Source organism: Lepidochelys olivacea (assembly GCF_965140295.1).
Source record: "Lepidochelys olivacea isolate rLepOli2 genome assembly, chromosome: 1".
Taxonomy (NCBI): domain Eukaryota; kingdom Metazoa; phylum Chordata; order Testudines; family Cheloniidae; genus Lepidochelys; species Lepidochelys olivacea.
In genome coordinates this window covers 55,334,905-55,354,045 of record NC_140411.1, presented here as the reverse complement: position 1 = coordinate 55,354,045, position 19,141 = coordinate 55,334,905, and the positions used below count along the sequence as shown (strand labels likewise).

Genomic DNA, 19,141 nt, shown 5'->3' with positions numbered 1-19,141 from the left:
CTCAAAAATACAGAACTAAAGAAAAGGAAATTAGAACTACGGTAGACCCTCCTTACTTACAAGTAGTAATAAGTCCCTCAGCCTCCCCAGTCACTCAGCTACCAGAGAACAACATTGCACATATGCGTGTGGGCATGCAAATATACACACACACAAAGCCAGTGGCGTCCAGGTGAGTAACGCGAGCAGGATTCGCCGCACTGCTGGCACTGGCAGCATCATCTCAAGATACTTCTTCTTTTGGATTATACCATCCGACCACCCAACCCTATCCCTCATTTTGTAAAAATAAAAATGTAGCATTGAGGGAAGAATTTTTTCCCCCAACAGCTCTTGTTTTTAAACTAGTCCTCAATCTTTTCTCAATGTTGGACTGGCCACGTTTGAGGTGGCAATTGGTTGTTTAAGCTGTTTCATTGTCCTCTCTTATATAGGATTCTGGAGACCATTTAGATTTATCAAGGAGCAAGTTTCCAGAATATAAGCAAAACTCAAACAGTAGTGTAGATGGCAGGAGAACATAATCCACAAATCAGCAAATCAACAATCTTAATACAGAAATATTCTCCTCTCAAACTCATATGGCATATCAATTCCTTATGAGCATAAACTCCCATTGACATCCTGGGGAATTCCACATGCATAGAAAGTACAGAGTAGTAGGACTGAGATCAAATATGTGGACTGGAAAGGAAATTTCTTCCCATGTTGCACAATTACAGCTGAGCTTTGTATTAATTATTCTTGCATAAACTTTACTCTAAGTTAAGTATAAGAGCATAAAGTTTTTGCTCGTTTTAATTTGAGTAAAAAGAGAATAAAAATGGAAAGCAATGGACAATTTGTGGATTTTCTTGACATGCTGCAGTACCCAATACATCTTAGAAAATATAGATTCTGCTAAACTCTCAAGCCTACTGCAGTTCGTTATCATGACTGATGAGGATGAGCAGGCTACAAATGGAATGCTTTTATTTCCCAGTTGTTGAATAACATTTCATGGTTAATCACTCACAGGTGTAGCACACTAGAAATGAGCTGAAGTACAGCTGTTGTGGGATGGAACTCCTATGTATGGAAATAATTGTTTATAAAAAGGTATTGTTAATCATTATCCTCGAAGGCATTTGGCAAATTCTGCAAATTGTAACTATTACAAAAGGTAGTTTCAAGTTGTGAGGTGTTTTAAAAGTTTCAGTAATTAAGTTTATTAATTAAACTTACCTGTTTAGCTGTGGTTAATCAAATAAGGCTACTCAATATCAAATGAATTCATGCAAAACACAACTGCAGATGCAAATAATTGTAAGGATGGTTAAAAAGCTTTCTGATCCCAGTTTGACAGTTCCTTTCCACTAGTAAACAGTCTTAGACTATGAAGTGTATGTGCATATGCATGTGTGAGACAGAGGGTAACATTTACAAAAGCACTGAAGAGCCAGATTTGTAGCAGTATTTAGGCACTTAATGATGCCGACTGGTGTCTAGTGGGATTTTCAAAAGCATGTTAGGTGCATAACTCCCCTTAGGCACTTTTGAAAATCTCACTAGGCGCCTATATGCATCTTTGAAAATCTGGCCCTTGGTCACTTAGATGCTTTTGAATATACTGTCCAGTCAATAACAAATGCTAAAATTCTGTAGCCTTAAATCAAATCAAATCAAGAAAAGTTCCCATTGACTTCAATAAATGCTCTACCTGACAAAGAAGTGCTGACTTTGTCTCAAAGAGTATTGATAAAAATTCAATGCTGGAAAATCTGACCGACCAACCAACAAGCTTCTGAAATATATTTTATATTCCAGTTCATAAACTAAAATCTATGTAATTAAAATGTTTTTATTGTATTTCAGTTAATATTCCCTAGCAAATTCTTTTTGTCCATTTTGAACTTTTCTGTCTCAAGAAACTTGAGAGCATTTACAAACTAGAACCTTTTCAGGTTCTCCTTTAGTTCTCCTTTAGACCTTGCTTAAAAGACGACTGTTGATAACTGTTCATAAGCAACATAACTGGGGACTAAAACTAATAAAATCAGAGGGCAACTTTTTTTTTTAAATAAACTTTTCACTTTCCACATGACAATACAAGCCCTCTCCCTAACCATCAGGCCAACTGCCCCATCCGAAAAAGAAAGCGTTTCACAGCCTGGAACTGCTGATGTTAACTGTTGCTGTTTTATATTTAGCATTAATAATCAAAGTCAGCTAGAGAAACTTCCCCTCAAATCTTGGCATTTGACACTCTCAGTCTTGTAATGACAAAGTTCAAGGAAAATTATGGGTAGATACAACACACAATTTATCCTCTCTGATGCCATACTGTGGCCAATTCTTTGGAAATATGTATCAAATGGAATTGCAAAACGGCAAATTTGTTCTTTTCATTCATCTGGTGCACTGAGTGACAGACCCTGTTCATACTAACTTGAGCCAAATGTTCCAAGTAAGTTCCATAAAAATTCATCCCAGAGTCAGAAATCACAGCTCCTTTCATTGGGCTAATGGATATTTGGTCGGAGTCTATAAATGAGGTATTTTCTACAAGTGTGTTGTGCACAACACAGATAAACACGCATAAAATGCACAAATTTATAAAACCACCATTTTTACTGCACATTCTTTAGTTTAAGCATTTTTAGTTTTCAGTGTATAATGGGTAAAATTTAGTATTTTTTTAATTAAAAGGCTACTTCATATGAAAAAGGAGTTTGGGGAACTAATTAGGATCAAGGGGGCCCTTTCAGAGCCCCAATTTCAACCCTGTTAACCTAATTTATTTGTAAAGATATATGGCCTTATTTTGCTCCCATTCAAGCCAGGAGAATTTCTACATTTGAATTCAAAGAGAAGGATTAGGTCCCTTGCAGCTATAACCAACGATGAGTTGCTGCAGAAATCAGAAAATGTATAGATGAAAGATCCAATGTGGTTACTGTTGAAAAGGAAATTCCTACTAAAGATTGTTTTTTGACTCGAAAAGGACATAAAACTATCAGTAACTGATGTATAATTTGATTTTGTGCCTTAGTTTAAATGAAACATACAATTATTTGAACAAAAGAACCTTGTTCTAATAAATATTCCTTCTAGTGTACCTAGTTGGATGAGTACCAAACAGTACGAAGGTAACATATTGTGACACATTTTGCTAATCTTGCTGGTCTATGGCTCAGAAGTAATTTATAGGATTGGAACTTACTAATAAAAGAGGTTTCTCCCAGGTAACCTCTCCGCTTAAGAACAACATCTAGATATTTAGAGTCTTCATTTACCAAATAATATTCCTTCTCTAAAGAGATCCAGGCCCAGTTCAAACGAAAATGCTGGCTCTTCAGCTTATTGCCTCCTGTAAAACAAAATGGAAAACAAATGCTTATTTACCTTGCCTTTTTTTTCTCTGTGATGCAAATTAATGTATCCTATCTAAGCCATATGTTTCAGCTGTAAATTCAAATTCCTAATATCGTGGAGGTTTAACAGTAAAAAAAAACTAATAATGAAGTAGTCCATGACACAGTTCGTAAACACAGAAACAAGTTCTATGCTGGATGCATATAAACAGGTCACATTATAACTAGGATGTTGATCAATTAATCGATTTTGAGTTTTCATCAAAATAATGCTTGGAGTTCCCTGTATTTAAAACAAATAAATGAATGACCCAAAACTTCCCAAGTCTGAGTTTGTATTTCCAAAATACACATTACACAGGATATCATGTGGAACTTCCGAGATATGATCAGAATGCCTCAAGCAAAGGAAGAACATAAGAACATAAGAATGGCCATACTGGGTCAGACCAAAGGTCCATCCAGCCCAGTATCCTGTCTACCAACAGTGGCCAATGCCAGGTGCCCCAGAGGGAGTGAACCTAACAGGTAATGATCAGTGATCTCTCTCCTACCATCCATCTCCACCCTCTGACAAACAGACGATAGGGACACCATTCCTTACCCATCTTGGCTAATAGCCATTAATGGACTTAACCTCCATGAATTTGTCCCGTTCTCTTTTAAACCCTGTTATAGTCCTAGCCTTCACAACCTCCTCAGGCAAGGAGTTCCATAGGTTGACTGTGCGCTGAGTGAAGAACTTCCTTTTATTTGTTTTAAACCTGCTGTCCATTCATTTCATTTGGTGGCCCCTAGTTCTTATATTATGGGAATAAGTAAATAACTTTTCCTTATTCACTTTCTCCACACACTCATGATTTTATATACCTCTATCACATCCCCCCTTAGTCTCTCCTTTTCCAAGCTGAAAAGTCCTAGCCTCTTTAATCTCTCCTCATATGGGACCGTTCCAACCCCTAATCATTTTAGTTGCCCTTTTCTGAACCTTTTCTAATGCCAAGATATCTTTTTTGAGATGAGGGTACCACATCTGTATGCAGTATTCAAGATGTGGGTGTACCATGGATTTATATAAGGGTAATAAGATATTCTCTGTCTTATTCTCTATCCCTTTTTTAATGATTCCTAACATCCCATTTGCCTTTTTGACTGTCACTGTACACTGTGTGGATGTCTTCAGAGAACTATCCACGATGACTCCAAGATCTTTTTCCTGATTAGTTGTAGCTAAATTAGCCCCCATCATATTGTATGCATAGTTGGGGTTATTTTTTCCAGTGTGCATTACTTTACATTTATCCACATTAAATTTCATTTGCCATTTTGTTGCCCAATCACTTAGTTTTGTGAGATCTTTTTGAAGTTCTTCACAGTCTGCTTTGGTCTTAATTATCTTGAGCAGTTTAGTATCATCTGCAAACTTTGCCACCTCACTGTTTACCCCATCTCAAGATCATTTAGAATAAGTTGAAAAGGATTGGTCCTAGGACTGATTCTTGGGAAACACCACTAGTTACCCCTCTCCATTCTGAAAATTTATCATTTATTCCTACCCTTTGTTCCCTGTCTTTTAAGCCGTTCTCAATCCATGAAAGGATCTTCCCTCTTATTCCATGACAACTTAATTTACGTAAGAGCCTTTGGTGAGGGACCTTATCAAAGGCTTTCTGGAAATCGAAGGACCCTATGTCCACTGGATCCCCCTTGTCCACATGTTTGTTGACCCCCTCAAAGAGCTCTAATAGATTAGTAAGACACGATCTCCCTTTACAGAAACCATTTTGACTTTTGCGTAACAATTTATGTTCTTCTACGTGTCTGACAATTTTATTCTTTACTATTGTCTCAACTAATTTGCCCGGTACTGACATTAGACTTACCGGTCTGTAATTGCCAGGATCACCTCTAGAGCCCTTCTTAAATACTGGTGTTACATTAGCTATCTTCCAGTCACTGGGTACAGTAGCTGATTTAAAGGACAGGTTACAAACCATAGTTAATAGTTCCGCAATTTCATATTTGAGTTCTTTCAGAACTCTTGGATGAATGCCATCTGATCCCGGTGACATGTTACTGTTAAGTTTCTCAATTGATTCCAAAACCTCCTCTAGTGACACTTCAATCTGAGACAATTCCTCAGATTTGTCACCTACAAAAGACGGTTCAGGTTTGGGAATCTCCCTAACATCTTCAGCCGTGAAGACTGAAGCAAACAGTTCATTTAGTTTCTCTGAAATGACTTTATCATCTTTAAGTGCTCCTTTTGTATCTTGATCGTCCAGGGGCCCCACTGGTTGTTTAGCAGGCTTTCTGCTTCTGATGTACTTAAAAAACATTTTGTTATTATCTTTTGAGTTTTTGGCTAGCTGTTCTTCAAACTCCTTTTTGGCTTTTCTTATTACATTTTTACATTTAATTTGGCAGTGTTTATGCTCCTTTCTATTTACCTCACTAGGATTCGACTTCCACTTTTTAAAAGCTGCCTTTTTATCTCTCACTGTTATTATCTTAAGAAATCAGCACGTATTATCTTAAGAAATCAGGGATGAGATCTGCAATCATTCAAACTGCTACAGCATAATTAAATACAATTTCTGACACATCACTCCACAATTGCAAAGAGACTAATTCCTGTTACTTGGGAAATTAGTCTTTACCCATACAGCCTGCTTTGAAAGATCACTGTTTTGTTCACTGATCCCAGTGTTTTTCTGGATCAGAGATTATAAGTCAGGTATGTATTACATAACATATTTATGGCACAGCTTTCACAACTTATTAGCAAATGGGTTTGAGAAAGATTATGTCTTCCTGATAGGTGGGATACTCTTCAAAAGCATATGAAATTATAACTGTAGACTTAATCATAAAAGCATGATTTATCTATGTAATTTAAGGTGATTTAGAGCACTGCAGGTGGTTATTATCACTCCCATGAATCACTTCAGGAAAACACATGCATGTATACTACATTCAGCAATGATTATTTTCTTCTAAGGTTTTCAATTTATATATTCTATTGATTAAGCCCCCAAACTGAATCACCCCGCTGGCAGGGATTTTTTGAAATTGAAATTACTACACATATAGATCAAGAGATGTCCCTAACAGTGTCTGTGACATGGCACAAGAAGCAACCCTATGGCACAACTGAGTACCATATCCATGGAAGCAAACTGAAATCCTGAGTGGGGAAGTTCCCTAGTAAAGCAGCAGCCCAGCAGCTTCCCAGGAATGGCCTGGGACTCTGCAAAGCCTGACTGCCTTGCCTTCAGACACTGCAAGTGAAGTCCAGCATGGCAGTGCCAGCCCAGTGGGAAGACTGAATGGTCAACATGCACTGAGATTGCAGGTCTATGTGTTGATGACATGGCCATCAAGTTGAAGAATATACCCACACACTCATCAATGGAAAGAGCCTCCACAACATCCTTCCTTCCATTCCTGTGTGGATAATGCTTATATTATTCACTGTGAGTGCCCTACTTTTGTGACCAGATGAGTACAAAAAAGAAGAACAGGATCCACAGTTGGAAAGGAGAACTCATTCACATGCCTTCTTTCCCATTCAAGTCCAAGCATCTGTATAACACAAGCCTGCAAACTAAGTATGGACCTGCCCCGTTCCTAGCATCAATCACACTCAAATATATCTACTTTACACGGCCTTATGGAGTTTACACAATTGGAAGAACATAGCACTTAGATATGGTGAAGACAGGCACTATAAAAAAAGACAAACCAGACAGACAGAGCTTAATTTACTCTAAAATAAATGTTTCAGAAGAAAAGTCTGTAAACAGATGGCACTTTAAAGGCCTACATAAGAACACAATGTTTTTGTCAGATGGAAAGATAAGAGTTGCACAGAGGTAACATATGCATCACTGGCAGAGAGCTACGTGCTGGTTGTACATACTTATTTATTTGTATTATTATTATAATTATACATATTTTAACAAGCCAAAACAAAACAAAACAAAACCCCACCATCCAAACAGATTAAAATGATAATAAAATATAGCACAGTTTTATTTTCTCATGTACAGTTTACTTCCATCTGCTACACATTATCCTTGGTGAAAGGGCAACATAATGTCGGATTGCAAATATAGGTATTCTGACTGTCACAGACAAAAGTTCAGAACCCATCAATATTGAGTGAGTCAACATGGTGGAGTCTGTTTGCCATTACTCTGCTGGGGCCCTTCATTTCCAGAGGAAGATTAAAGCAGTGATCAGCATGGTCGTGGGAAAAATATATATTTAGCACCAGGAACAAAGATGTCCTCTTATCAACAGACTGCTAGGCCTATTTGCTCCTGTGAGAGTATGCAGTCTGGCTCCCCTCCCACAAGGTGCAGCTGAAGGGCAAGGTTTGCAGGGATAACTGCTGGCTGAACTGTGCAGAGAATTGACTCGAGAACTATTGTCATTTAAGATTTTTATATAAAAATTGTAAACAAAATATCTTTTATTGGACTGCAGAGAAATATTTTCAAGTGTTTTAGTCCACTCAAATTTTAACTACAGTAGGAAGGGACAAATGGAAGGTTTTTTTATAATGTGTTCCACTCCATTCCCTTGAACAAGCAGACAGCCTTTTAAGTTACTTCCAGTCTGCTTCCAAAATAAGCCTCCATACGTACTTCTTTATGGAGCTATCAGAAAAAATGGGAAAGCTATATAAATGAAAGCAAAATAGTTATCAAAGTACCACGCTGCAGTCACTGACCTAACCTGTTATTGTTCCTTTGAACTCTACCAACTGCTGTGGAGAGAGGTGAGTCTTACAAATGGATGTACCAGTAATTGCTGTACAGCAGTGGTCTCCAACCTTTTATACACAAGATCACTTTTTTGAATTTAAGTGCAACCAAGGATCCCTTCCCCAATGCCCCATCCATTCCCCGAAGCCCCACCCTGCTCACTCCATTCCCCTCTCCCTCCATCGCTCGCTCTCTCTGACCCTCACTCACTTTCATCAGGCTGGGGCAGGGGTTCGGGAGAGGGTGTGGGCTCTGGGCTGGGCTGGAGGGATTTGGAGTGTGGGAGGGAGCTCTGGGCTGAGCCTTGGGCAGGGAGTTGGGGTGCAGGAGGTGGGTGAGAGGTGCAAGCTCTGGGAGGGAGTTTGCATACAGGAGGGGGCTCCAGGCTAGGGCAGAGTGTTGGGGTACAGGAGAGGTAGGGGGTGTTGGCTCCAGGAGGGGGCTCAGGGCTGGGGCAGGAGTTTGGGGTACAGTAGAGGGTTTGGGGTGCAGGAGGGGGTATGGGGTGCTGGCTCCAGGCGGGGGCTCAGGGCTGGGGTGCGTTCCTGGCCATTGGGAGCTGCGAGGGTGGTGCTTGCAGGCAGGAGCAGTGCACAGAGACCCCTGCCCTCCCGCACCCCCCGGGGTCATGGGGGCGTGCTGGCCACTTCCAAGGGTGGCATGGGGCTGGGGCAGGCAGGGAGCCTGCCTTAGTCCTGCTGCGCTGCCAGACTTTTAGCAACCAGAGATCGCAATCGACTGGCAGAGACTCCAGGATCAACCAGTCGATCACGGTATATGGTTTGGTGACCACTGCTGTACAGTGTTTATACATTAAGCACAACGGTTAAAACACTAAATACAGCTATCTACTGAATGTTAATTAAGCCTGTATTTACTTTAGCTAAAACTTGGTTCTATTAGCACAATGAAATTCAGTGTCAATTTCATAATTAGAAGGAACGGAAGTAGAGAGAGCAGTAGAGTAAGGACAATGGACTTAAAAAAAGCAGACTTTACAAAATGCAGAGAACGGGTAGTTTTTATTCCCATGGGCCTACATAAGGGAAAAAGGAGTTCAGGACAGCTGGCAGTTTTTCAAGGAGACAATATGAAAGGCACAACTGCAAACTATCCAGATATAAAGGAAAGATGGGAAGAATAGTAAAAGACCAATCATGCAGGGGTGCCGGAACAATTTTTATAGTGAGGTGCTGATCATGGATTGAAAACCATGTATTTGGTGTTTGTTATTACTACTTCAAGCCAGGGGTGCAGCAGCACCCCCAGTTCCAACACCACTGCAATCAGGAGCTCTGTAATTACATGAAAATCAAAAAGGAATCTTACAAAATAAAGGAAACATGGACAAATTGCTAAGTGGAGTACAAAAGCATAGCTCAAGCATGTAGGTACAAAATCAGAAAGACTTAGGCACAAAACGAGTTACACATAGCAAGGTACATAAAAGGCAATAAAAAGAGGTTCTTTAAATACGTGAGAAGCAAGAGAATGACAAAGGAAAGCATAAGTCCTCTACTCAGTGTGGAAGGAGAGCTAATAACGGATGACATCAAGAAGGCTGAGGAGTTGAATATCTATTTTTTCTTCAGATTTCACTTTAAAAGGTTCATGGTGACCAGAGATTCAACACAATTAAGATTAACAAAAAGGGGGAAGGAACACAAGCAAAAATAGGGAAAGAGTAGGTTAAAGAATCTTTAGATAAGTTAGATGTATTCAAGTCATCAGGGCTTGACAAAATTCACCCTGGGGTACTTAAGGAACTAGCTGAAGCAATCTTGAAACCGGTAGCAATTATCGTTGAGAATTCCTGGAGAATGGTGAGGTCTCAGAGGACTGTAAAATAGCAAACATAGTACCTATCTTTAACAAACGGAATAAAGAGGACCCGGCGATATGGATCAGTCAGCCTAACTTTGATCTTGGGAAAGATACTAGAACAAATTATTAAACAATTAATTTTAACCACCTTGCGAATAGCCAGCATGAACTTTCTTGAACAAATCATGCCAAACCAACCTAATTTCCTTCTCTGACAGGGTTACTGGCCTAGTGGATAGCGAGGAAGCAGAAGATATGATATATCTTGATTTCAATAAGGCTTTTGATACAGTCCCATATGACATTCTCTCTTATAAGCAAACTATGGAAATACACTGGACACAAACGCTAGTGGAAAGACTATACTCAAAGAGTAATTATCAATGGTTCACAGTCAAACTGGGAGGGTGTATCTTGTCAGGTCTTGCTGGGGTCAGTCCTGGGTCCCGTATTATTCAATATTTTCATTAATGACTTAGATAATGGAGTAGAGATTATGCTTATACAATTTGCAGATGACACCAACCTAGGAGGGGTTGCAAACACTTTGGAGGACAAGATTAGAATTTAAAACGACCTTGATGAATTGGTCTGAATTCATCAAGAGGAAACTCAATAAAAACAAATGCAAAGTACTTCACTTAGGAAGGAATGAATCAAATGCACAACTACAAAATGGGGAATAAATGTCAGTGGTATTACTGCTGACTGAGATTTGGGGGTTACAGTGGATCACAAATTGAATGAGAGTCAACGTGTTGCATTTGCAAAAACGGCTAATATCATTCTGGGTGTATTAACAGAAGTGTCATATGTAAGACATGGGATGTAATTAGGACTGATGAAGACTCAGCTGGAGTACTGTGTCCAGTTCTGGCTGCCACACTTTAGGAAAGATGTGCACAATTTGGAGACAGTCCAGAGGAGTGCAACAAAAATTATAAAAGGTTAAGAAAATCTGGCCTATGAGGAAAGGTAAAAAACTGGGCATGTTTATTCTTGAGAAGACAAGGCTGGGGGAAATTTATTAACAGTCATCAAATATGTTAAGGGCTCTTATAAGGAGGACTATTATGAATTTTTTTTCCATGCCCACAGAAGGTAGGAAAAAAAGTAAGGGGTTTAATCTGCAGCAAGAGAGATTTAAGTTAGATATTAGGAAAAGCTTTCCAACTACAGGGTAGTTAAGCTCTTGAGCAGGTTACCAAGGCAAGTTGTGGAATCCCCATCATTGGAAGTTTTTAAGAACAAGCTGGACAAACACTTATCAGGGAGGATCTACGTTTACTTGGTTCTGCCTCAGTGCAGAGAGCTGGACTAGATGACTTCTAAAAGGCCTTTCCAGAAGTACATTTCTATGATAATGTCCCTTATTAGCTTTTTAAGGCAAAACTGCATGGGGATATTTTTTAATACTGTGTTGTAGACACAGACTTTTACACAATGTTTTAAACAGCTTATTAATGATTTTGTAATGGGTCTCAAATGTCTTGGTCACTGTTTTAAATAGTTAAACCCTCTTTCTGGTCTACTTTATACTGGCACACATTTTGTACATGAAAAAACTATTACTTAACAGAAAGAAACAAACTGGTGTTAAGGAAAAACATTCACATGGAGAAACCTAATTGACGTGTTACCAAACAAATTTTTGTTGTCTGTGCTAAGGAGGTTGGCAAAATTTAGTCTGTTGGAAACATAAGGTTGGATTAAATATACGATTAAAAAGTTCAGAGAGAAGACTAATGTGAAACATTTTATATTGCCTAATTTCCACTCCTTTTTTTAGATTACGCTCCACATTTTAAACTACTTTATTGTAGGAAAACAAACTTTTGGGTGAGATTTTCAACAGATCCTTTATTTATGTAAGCCTATTGTTACTATTATAATATACAAAGTTGTTAACTCTATTCAAATGATCAGCATTGTACTATAATAATTGACAGATTATAAATTTAGGTGAAGAAATTGTATATTTTTTAAGTATTTTGTGCAGAAATTATTAAATGACATATACAAATAATTTAAAGAGAGTCAAATGTTATTCTGAGAACAAGAGACATTTATTTTCATTTCAAATCCCTTTCAGAATAGGATGCAACTACGCATGCTCCATTCTAGCATACTGAAATATTACATCCATAAACAAAACTATATTAAAAGAATATTAAGGTTTTAAAGTCAAGCACTCAAACATGAAAAAATGACAGAATTAAGGTGGCCTGTGCCACCCTCATTTGGCCTCCTGCTTAATTCACTACCTGTGCTGCCTATAGTAATAAAATAAATACCTGCAAATAAATTAAGGGAGTTTGTATCGCTCATGAACCCTTCCCTTGGGTTTAAGCCAAACTGCTGTGCAAATAATTAAGGTACTATAAATCAATGACAGTTTTGCTTTCATTCCTCTCCCAGATAAGTGCTTGTAATACAAATATATCAGAGATTTAGTGAGGGGAGCCATTACCACAGTGATTTTAAGACAAAACAAAAGGGCTGAGTGCCAAGTTACAATGATGTAGTCCAAGGAAACTCCACTGACATCAATGAAATTTGCCCTTGATGGTGTAACTATGGTTATGCTTAAAACCCAATGCATTTAAATACTCATGATGCCAAATTAGTCAGTAACTTTTCTTTATTTCTAGCAGGGCCGCTTCCAGAAAAGTCAAGTCATGTAGCATCTCCTGTTGCAATTACTGAATACAAAAAGTTATGTTAAAAGAAAATTAAAAGGGTGAAACTAATCATTACTCTATGTTACAGGGAAAACAGTTCAAAAATTAACACTCCCATTTAAGCAGATGCTTGAAAGTCTGAACATCTTACACCTTTCTGGTTCCTCTAATTTACCAGCGTACGTACCTAGGTTGGCCACATGCATTTAAAGGAAATAAACACTACATGAAAAATAAAGGATAAAACCCTTGGGTCAGATCCTTAGCATTCACTCCCGTGGTGGAAAGCTGCCCTAACATAGAGGGATTACTGCTGGGTGACATAAAGCTGGCATAGCAAGATCTATACAATCTGCTCTTAACCTCTCCAGCACTGTGAGGTTAAGATGCATCTGGAGCTCAGATGCACTTGAGGAGTTAGCCCTTTGTTTAAGGAACCTCATCCCAAATGTTTTTATTCAAGATACAGAATCATTCTGTTGTAGCCCAGTGTATAATTCTTTGCTTGATTACTCATTGACAACATACTCCAAAATCAAATTTCTACATTACTGTATATTTTATATTTATTAGCATTTATGACATTCTGAATTTTTAATCACAGTTGAAAGATGATGGATTTTTCTGGAAGGAGTTCTATTATTAATATTTTATACCCAGATTAACACCCAGGTTTCTTTCTTTTCCTACCACAGCCTCATTCTTATGCTCCTTTTCCAAGAACAGAGGCATGCTTTGATATGGTTTTCTTCACAACTGCAGCCTGAAAATATTGAACACTAAGGATCGGTTTCTGTTCTCAGTGTATGCCACTGTAAATGTATAGAACTCAACTGGAGTTTGATGGTGTAACTGAGATCAAAATCTAGCTCTATGAACTCCAAGATTACTCATTACTTCCTCCCTGCTATGGCTAGTAGTGGTCCCCTCCTTCTCACCTCCAGTGCTGGGTGGTAAGGAATACTGAGAGTGAACCTTAGCTCTTCTGCATGTCTGGAATATTCAGCCAACTAGAATCATAGAACCATAGGGTCAGAAGGGTTCGCAAGGGTCATCTAGCCTTATCCCCTGCCAAGATGTTAACATTAGTTCTACTTGCCGAGATTTCAGTACCAGCATTTATAACTGAAATTAATATGGCACATACAGAATGCTTGGTGCGTGTGTATCATTTTCCTCTATCAGAGTAACAGCCGTGTTAGTCTGTATTCGCAAAAAGAAAAGGAGTACTTGTGGCACCTTAGAGACTAACCAATTTATTTGAGCATGAGCTTTCGTGAGCTACAGCTCACTTCATCGGATGCATACCATGGAAACTGCAGCAGACATTATATACACACAGAGATCATGAAACAATACCTCCTCCCACCCCACTGTCCTGCTGGTAATAGCTTATCTAAAGTGATCATCAAGTTGGGCCATTTCCTGCACAAATCCAGGTTTTCTCACTCTCCACCCCCCCACACACAAACTCACTCTCCTGCTGGTAATAGCCCATCCAAAGTAACCACTCTCCCTGCAATGTGCATGATAATCAAGGTGGGCCATTTCCAGCACAAATCCAGGCTTTCTCACCCCCCCACCCCCATACACACACAAACTCACTCTCCTGCTGGTAATAGCTCATCCAAAGTGACCACTCTCCCTACAATGTGCATGGTAATCAAGGTGGGTCATGTCCAGCACAAATCCAGGTTTTCTCACCCCCCCCCTTTTTTTTTCTCGGACACACACACACACACACAAACTCACTCTCCTGCTAGCAATAGCTCATCCAAACTGACCACTCTCCAAGTTTAAATCCAAGTTTAACCAGAACGTCTGGGGGGGGGTAGGAAAAAACAAGGGGAAATAGGCTACCTTGCATAATGACTCAGCCACTCCCAGTCTCTATTTAAGCCTAAATTAATAGTATCCAATTTGCAAATGAATTCCAATTCAGCAGTTTCTCGCTGGAGTCTGGGGTCAAACTGGACAGTCTCTACGTAAAAGAATAAATGGACACAAATCAGATGTCAAGAATTATAACATTCATAAACCAGTCGGAGAACACTTCAATCTCTCTGGTCACGCAATCACAGACATGAAGGTCGCTATCTTAAAACAAAAAAACTTCAAATCCAGACTCCAGCGAGAAACTGCTGAATTGGAATTCATTTGCAAATTGGATACAATTAACTTAGGCTTGAAAAGAGATTGGGAGTGGCTAAGTCATTATGCAAGGTAGCCTATTTCCCCTTGTTTTTTCCTACCCCCCCCCAGACGTTCTGGTTAAACTTGGATTTAAACTTGGAGAGTGGTCAGTTTGGATGAGCTATTGCCAGCAGGAGAGTGAGTCTGTGTGTGTGTGTGTGTGTGTGTCCCGGGGGGGGAGGGGAAGGGGGGGGTGAGAAAGCCTGGATTTGTGCTGGACATGACCCACCTTGATTACCATGCACATTGTAGGGAGAGTGGTCACTTTGGATGAGCTATTACCAGCAGGAGAGTGAGTCTGTGTGTGTATGGGGGTGGGGGGGGTGAGAAAACCTGGATTTGTGCTGGAAATGGCCCAACTTGATGATCACTTTAGATAAGCTATTACCAGCAGGACAGTGGGGTGGGAGGAGGTATTGTTTCATGATCTGTGTGTGTGTATAATGTCTGCTGCAGTTTCCACGGTATGCATCCGATGAAGTGAGCTGTAGCTCACGAAAGCTCATGCTCAAATAAATTGGTTAGTCTCTAAGGTGCCACAAGTACTCCTTTTCATTTTCCTCTATATAACAGGATATGGCAATAAAGCCTCAGGTGGGATCCAACCACCACCCAAACAAGTACGCTTCTGTTAACTGAATGACAGCTCTCCATTTGCAAAGTAGGGAAAGATAATGAAAACCATGAATGTTGTGTTATGGTCCATTGGTAACGATGCATACTACAGGACACTGAATCACAATCAGAAGTGGGTGCTAAAAAGAAGTATGGTTTAGAATACAGTTGACATCAGAACAGGGCTCAGAAGCACTAAAAAGACATCCTGTGTTTGTCACCTGAACTCCTACCAACTCCTTGGTTTTTGGATTTCACCCATAGTTGCATGCTGTAGCCACTGACAGTACATCGTCATGGGAAAGAACACAACTGTCAACACCTCCTCAGCCGAGACCATGAGTGAAGGGTTAGTTCCAGAATCCCTTACCCTTCAGCACCTCTCCTTGGAGGTGGACGTGTTGTCATTTCTTTGGGGCCATCTGAGTGAAGTTACCTTATAAGAGTTGTTTTCTCAACAACAAGATTTATTAAAAATAGAGAGAAAATAGTAATAGAGCAACACAAACAGTTTGCATAACATGTCTACATTTACAATTTTCATAAATTAAACTAGACAGGCATTCTTGACATCCTTGTCCTCACTGCACGCTAACCCTAGTGTAAACAATCGCAGGGCAGTCAACCTGTGGTAGCCTATCCTGCAAGAGTGCAACCATACACAGTGTGCTGTCACTCCCTGCATCCACAGTCACACTGTATCTGGCCATGACAAGCAATACAGCTATCTTGGAACATATCCCAATGTTCATAGCACCACAACTCACTGTGTCACTTTATGGTCGCATTCACAAGCTGTTGTGGGGCTACTTGTCTGCTCATTCTAGGGACTGTGGGAGGCAGTTTCATGCAGAGAACAGGTCAGTACATTCCTTGGTTTAGGCATTTAGGAAATATCAATCCAAAGAGAAACTGAAATTAACCGAACTTAACATAACATAAAATAAAATAGACCAAAATTAGTCAAAAGAAAAAGAAAACAATTAACGATTATTCTCTTAATGATCTGCCTGATAAGAAGAGCGTGGAGAGAAAAAAAGTTCTTTTAAAGCCTAGTACTTTTCTATCTTTACCTCACTTTAAATACTTGAATGAGTCAGCCTTTAGAATATGCAGTAATGTTGTAGCCATGTTGCTCCCAGGGTATTAAAGAGAAAAGATGGGGAAGGTAATATCTTTGAACAGACAATTTTTTGTTGTTGAGAGAGACAAGCTTTTGAGCTAATCTGAAGGTTTGAAGAAGAGCTCTGTGTAAACTCAAAAGCTTGTTTCTCTCGCCAACAGAAGTTGACCCAATAAAAGATATTACCTCACCCACTTTGAGCTTTTAGAATAGCCTAACAAGATATTAATGGCTCTCACTAAAAATTCAACTGTAGGTACTAAAGCAGTGTCTGAGAGTTATCAAAAATTTAGGTTAGAAATACAGGTTTGGAATGGAGTGTTTGAAATCTAGTAAGAGGTTCACTAGTGGGCACTGTTCTGCTTTATCAAAGACCTATGATGGCTGAAGCTGGAGAAACTGTATGTAGGTACACTGCTAACTGCAAGTAGGATGCTGAGCAAAGGCAGATTGAAAGTCCACTTCTAATCAGGGGTCAGAGCACAGATAGACAGCAAGATAGTACAAAGGAATAGGTGCCAAGGGGCTGAATGAAGAGAAGGGATTGGAGGACCATCACATCTCGATTGCTGTGACTGCCCCATGTCTGCATGTTTTCACTGCAGTTATCTTGGGGAAGCAACATACAACAACAGATACTTGGGGTCTGCTTTATAGCTCAAGGAGCAGTGGCTACCATGTGGTATGGCACTAATAAAGGTGTGTGAATGTGTGAAAGTGAAGTATGGTGAGGGGAAAAGCCACAGTTGAGTCCAAGTCAAATCTGTCATGAGGACAAAACCTTGTAGACACAGAAAAGAGAAAAGCAAAGCTTGTAACTCTAGAGATCAGTTCCCTCTGACCATTCTCTGATCTGCACAGACATAGCCGCCCTCTTTGTTTCTGTTGAAGCCTTCCCCCCGCAACCCCTCACATCCCTCACCAGAGTTGTTTATCAAATCCCAGGTATTAGATTTCATTATCATATCAGGATGAGGTTACACAACCATTTCCACAACAGAGTTTTTGATCAAGAGTAACAACAAAGAAATACAGAAATCTTTGTCCCCCATAAAAGGACTACTGTCCCCAAATTACCCGTGATAGGTTCTCTCAACTTCCTGTCTCCAAGTCCAGCATTTTACAGACCATTTTGATTTCTACTTCCTTAGCCAAGCCTCGCTAGTCAAGCTAATTGACTTTTGATTTGTATATGCATTGTTCTTGGCTGACCATCGAGGCAGCATTTAAAAATAGCTTGCCTCTTTAAATTCCTCATCAGTTTCCTCTTATCAATTTTCTATTGTCATGAAATACAAATTATTGGCAGATCCCCACGTCCTGTGTTCCAGTGTGTCTCTCCCACCTGATTTACATGCTAACAGCCCCAGTCCTGCATGTAACACCATGAAGGTGGACCTTTAGACCTTCATGGAGCCCCCCTGAGATCAACTGAAGTGGCATCTCAGGGGTTTACCTGTGGGGAGGCACCTGCAGGGTTGTAGCCCGATTCTCTTTTATGCTAGTTCTCTTTCCCCACGTTCAGAGTATATAAAATCCCAGACAATTCTGACCAATGCCCACTGCAATCAGAGAAATACATATAGTAGATTTTATATGTTTAGTTTGGGAACTATATTTCCGTCAACTCTAACTGATTTTCCATAGTACTATAACCTTGTATGTTATAGATGTTGTGCACACTAGTACAAATGAAAGAAAACATAGATCTACACAGTGAACATTTCTTCAATCATATATAGAATTTTCCAGAAGAAATGTTTAGAGAATAAGTAACAAATGCTCATTTTTCACAGTATTAGCGCTCTACACCATCCACTGTTTATCTGCTGTGCAACATAATTAGAACTCCCATATGCTACAAAATTGCCTTTCTTTGATCTAGAAATCCTAACAGCAGCAGTAACATACATAGGCAAACCCAGTACATTATATGCTCCACTGAATGGGGTTTTGAGATTGATTTTAACCATCTCTACAGTGTAAATGAGTCAAATAGTGTAATCTGAAACAAATTAAAATGTTTCATCTTTACAACTCCCTTTCAAATGCTGTCATGACACCCTATCTCTAAATTAACCCTCTGAGGTTTCCACCGAATTCTCCCCTTCTGAACTCTGTCTGCTTCATATATGTCACTGCAACTCAATATATTTTCAGAGTAACAAAGAATCACAACCTCTAATTAATCCCTATCTCAAAACAATAGATTTTCAGATTCTTAGGAGACAACACACACTTCCTATCATCACAACCTTACTTTGTGCCTGACTGAATGCAATTGCTGGGTATCCACTGAGCTGCAGACAGTGCTGGACATTAGGGCTGTTGATTAATTGCAGTTAACTCACATGAGTAACTCAAAAAATTAATCGCAATTAAAAATTATCGTGATTAATAGCAGTTTTAATTGCACTTTTAAACAACAGAATACCAATTGAAATTTATTAAATATTTTTGGATGTTTTTCTACATTTTTTAATACATTGACTTCAATTATAACACAGAATACAAAGTGTACAGTGCTCACTTTATATTATTATTTTTATTACAAAAATTTGCACTGTAAAAATGATAAGC

At 39.3% G+C, this 19,141-nt stretch overlaps 1 protein-coding gene across 2 annotated transcripts in view; it reads right to left on the bottom strand.

Annotated features, from left to right (window-relative positions):
- The window catches only part of FREM2 (FRAS1 related extracellular matrix 2), a 214,734-nt gene that overhangs the window by 106,888 nt on the left and 88,705 nt on the right, over positions 1–19,141 (bottom strand). For both annotated transcript variants that reach the window (XM_084651422.1, XM_084651421.1), the window contains exon 3: positions 3,203–3,349. In XM_084651422.1, coding sequence (XP_084507548.1) covers positions 3,203–3,349 — 147 coding nt within the window. The remainder of the gene's footprint in view (positions 1–3,202; positions 3,350–19,141) is intronic.